Source organism: Lupinus angustifolius, chromosome LG20 (assembly GCF_001865875.1).
Source record: "Lupinus angustifolius cultivar Tanjil chromosome LG20, LupAngTanjil_v1.0, whole genome shotgun sequence".
Lineage (NCBI taxonomy): Eukaryota > Viridiplantae > Streptophyta > Magnoliopsida > Fabales > Fabaceae > Lupinus > Lupinus angustifolius.
In genome coordinates this window covers 12,536,422-12,540,085 of record NC_032028.1, presented here as the reverse complement: position 1 = coordinate 12,540,085, position 3,664 = coordinate 12,536,422, and the positions used below count along the sequence as shown (strand labels likewise).

General features: G+C 33.7%; 1 protein-coding gene across 1 annotated transcript; it reads left to right on the top strand.

Moving 5' to 3' along the window:
- LOC109335361 (zinc finger BED domain-containing protein RICESLEEPER 2-like) lies at window positions 307-3,356 on the top strand. Its single transcript, XM_019571503.1, has 2 exons — window positions 307-459; window positions 1,292-3,356. Exon 2 carries the CDS (start codon window positions 1,744-1,746, stop codon window positions 2,740-2,742), a length of 999 nt encoding a protein of 332 aa, XP_019427048.1. The 5' UTR covers window positions 307-459; window positions 1,292-1,743; the 3' UTR covers window positions 2,743-3,356.

Genomic DNA, 3,664 nt, shown 5'->3' with positions numbered 1-3,664 from the left:
ACAGACCAGGCTTAGGCTTCTTCGGAAGCCTATTTAACTTAAATAGGCTAGGCTCAGGCTTTTTAAAAAGCCTATTAAGCCTAATAGGCCGACCTATGTAATGTTATTATATATTTATAATTTATTTTTTATAATATGTAAAAAAAACTAAATAATAATTTTTTTATGTAAATCCAATATGACTTAGAGAATGGACTATTTAGTAATTGGACATTTAGTTGTTGAGAGTTGGGCTTAAATACATAACCATACTCATGTAAGTATGTAATTTTAATCGAATAAGTGTATAACCTGAAATTGCAATTTGCAAGTAAGAGTGACTAACCCTAAAAAAGCAAGTCTCAAAACAATCCTAATCTATATTGCCTCACCTTCAAAATCTCATCTAAGAGTGAATAATTATTTGTTATTTGTTACCATCTTCTCATCTGAAAGCATAGAAGATTGACACAACTTCAGGTAATTTCTCTACATAGAATCACGTCTGTCTTATATATGTCTGTGATGAACATACTGGTTTAGTGTTGATCTTTAATAAGTATTTGATATGATGCAATTGTTTGAATAATCTTCCTCATTTGTATTTTTTCGCTGCCTTCTTTCATTCATTTATAAACTTATGATTCTAAATATGAAGTGGGATGTAATTTGTGAAAGTGAAAAATTGCAGTTTTGGAAAGTGAGTTATTTTTAGTTTTAAAATAGAACAAAATAGTAGCATAGGTTTGTGAATTGTGAGTTATTTTTAGTTTCAAAATAGTAGCATTAGACTTGGGTTAATATAAGGAGCACGTACATCACATAGCACGCACATCGCATAGCAGTCTTTGAGCACTTCAAACATGTAACTGTGTAAGGATTGGTGGCAGCGTGCTTCCTTGCTTACAACTCGAGGCATCAAAGTGCAACTTCAATGGATAAAGAACTTGGTTAAGGTCCTCTAACCCACAAGAAGTACAAAACAAAAACAGAACTCCACAAACATGTTAATTAATGTCCTTATTTTCTTGTGCTATTTTTTGTGTGTCAAAATTGAACGCAGGAAATATACTTGGAGGGTAAACATGGCCTGCAAATATAACTTTTTAAAATAGATTAACTTATAAATTCTACAAAGTGATTTCCCCTTATATCATCAAACTAATAATAGATTAGCTATAAATTAAAAATTATGCTTCAAGTATACTATAAGGATAATCCAAAAGCTGAATATGTGATATACAAGTATGATGTAATATATGCAGATTAATTTCTAATTTTCTATTTGCTAATCCTGTGAATATTTTTATAGGTGAGAACATGTCTAATCCACTTGAGGGTACAAATTCATATGTTCCAACCATTGTTACTGAAACTACAACAGAAAATTCAAATCAACAACAACATAATGTCGAAACTGCTTCAGTCAATTCAAGTGAGCAAGTGGATTGTCCCATTAAGAGCAAGAGGAAGAGGACTAAAACATCACCAGCTTGGAATGACTTTGATGAAATTGAATTTCCTGGAGGCATTAAGAAAGCTCAATGCAAATTTTGCAAAGAGAAACTAAGTATTACTGGAAAGGGTTGGAGCACTGGCCACCTGCTGCGACATATGGAAACTTGCCAACAAAAAAGGATGCAATTGGCTACTAAAAAAAAGCAACCAGTTATTCCATTTCGACCTAACTCAACTAATCCGTTTATGACTCCAGGAGCTAGGTACTCTAATGAGAAGATGAGATAAGTACTTGCTACTGCAATTATGATGCATGAACTTCCTTTTAATATAGTTGATGCTCAAGGTATGATGTGGGCATTTCAATATGGAATTCCAGAATTTCAGAAGATGTCCCGTAAAACAATAAGAAATGATTGCATAGCAATATACGAAGCAGAGAAGAAATGCTTGAAGGCATTGTTAAGAAGTGTGGGCAAGATCAGCTTGACTACAGATATGTGGAGGTCAAATCATCAAGTTGCTGAGTACATGGTCATCACTGGTCACTTCATTGATGCGGGGTGGAAGCTTCAGAAAAGAGTTTTGAGTTTTGTGAAAGTGCCTGCTCCAAGGCGTGGGGTTGATGTTGCTGATGCTATTTTCAAGTGTTTAAAATCATGGGGGATTGATGAAAAGGTGTTTTCAATTTCAGTTGATAATGCTAGTTATAATGACTCATGCTTGAAGACCCTAAAAGAGAATCTATCATGTGACTCAAGGTTAGTTCTTGATGGTGCCCTGTTTCATGTTAGATGTTGTGCACACATATTGAATTTACTAGTGCAAGATGGCCTTAAAGAGATCAAAGATGTAATTTATAACATTCGAGAAAGTGTGAAATATATCAACCACAATGACTCGAGGTTAAAAAAAATTTGTGATGTGGTTGAACAAAAGCATTTGAAAGAAAGGAAGCTTGTCATTGATTGTCCTACTAGATGGAATTCCACATTTGATATGATATCATGTGCTCTAAAGTTCAAGACAGTCTTTGCATCTTACAAAGACAAAGAGCCTCATTATAATTATGCACCTTCAAATGAAGACTGGGAGAAAGTTGAAAAAGTTTGTCGACTTCTTCATGTGTTTAGTCTTGCCACTCATGTGATTTCTGGCAGTGAATATCCTACTGCAAACTTGTATCTTGCCGAAGTTGCAAGGGTAAAAGATGCAATTGATAAAGCATCGGAGGATGAAGATCACTTCATGAGAGAAATGGTTGCGCCGATGAAGATAAAGTTTGACAAATATTGGGGGGATTGATGGCCATTGCAAGTGTTCTTGATCCAAGGTGCAAATTCCAAATGATTAACGTATGTTTTTCCTTAATATTCAAGACTGAAGAAGCTTCCATAGCGAATATGAACAAGGTACGAACTTCATTGCAAGATTTATATTGTGAGTACTCTTTGAATATGAAAGTGACTTCTTCTAATGAAGATAACAACACCGCTACAAACCCCTCATCATCACAAATGCCAAAATTAGTTGTGCATACTGGATTTCAACATTGGATGAGCATAATGCGAGAAAATGAAGCAATCCCCCCAATGAAATCTGAATTGGATGCATATCTTGATGAACCTGTTTTTATACCTACTAGTGAATATAGTGATAGTACTTTTAGTGCATTGGAGTGGTGGAGGAGCAACTCCATGAAGTATAAGGTCTTATAAAAAATTGCTGCAGATATACTTGCTATTCCAATCTCTACAGTAGCATCAGAATCCACATTTAGCGCTGGAGGAAGAGTAATTGATGAATATCGTTCAAAATTGAATGAAGAATCTATTGAAGCACTAATATGCGGTGGGGATTGGTTTCGTAGTAAGTATCTTGTGAAAAAAAAGAAAAGGTAAAACATCAATATTTTTAAGTTTGTTATTTTAGTTGGTTTTAAACTAGTATGTGCTTTAATATATTTTATTTTTGTTTTGAAGGAGAATGAGGTTGAAGAAGATCAAAAGGAAATTTACTTGAAGATTTAAACTCATTTGTTGGATGTTATTGACTTTATTTTTAGTATTATTATTACTTAGCAATTTGAGTTCTTAGATTTGATGGAGTTATGATAGAAACATGGAATTTGTTTTGATGTGATGCATTTTGGATGGTATAGCATTTAGACAGCACTACAACAAATTTATCACTGTTTGGATATTATTTAGATGTTATTTAGCAATTT

What these genes read in the sequence shown, in the direction of transcription:
- LOC109335361 (XM_019571503.1), top strand. Translation starts at nt 1,744, where the DNA reads ATGATGCATGAACTTCCTTTTAATATAGTTGATGCTCAAGGTATGATG.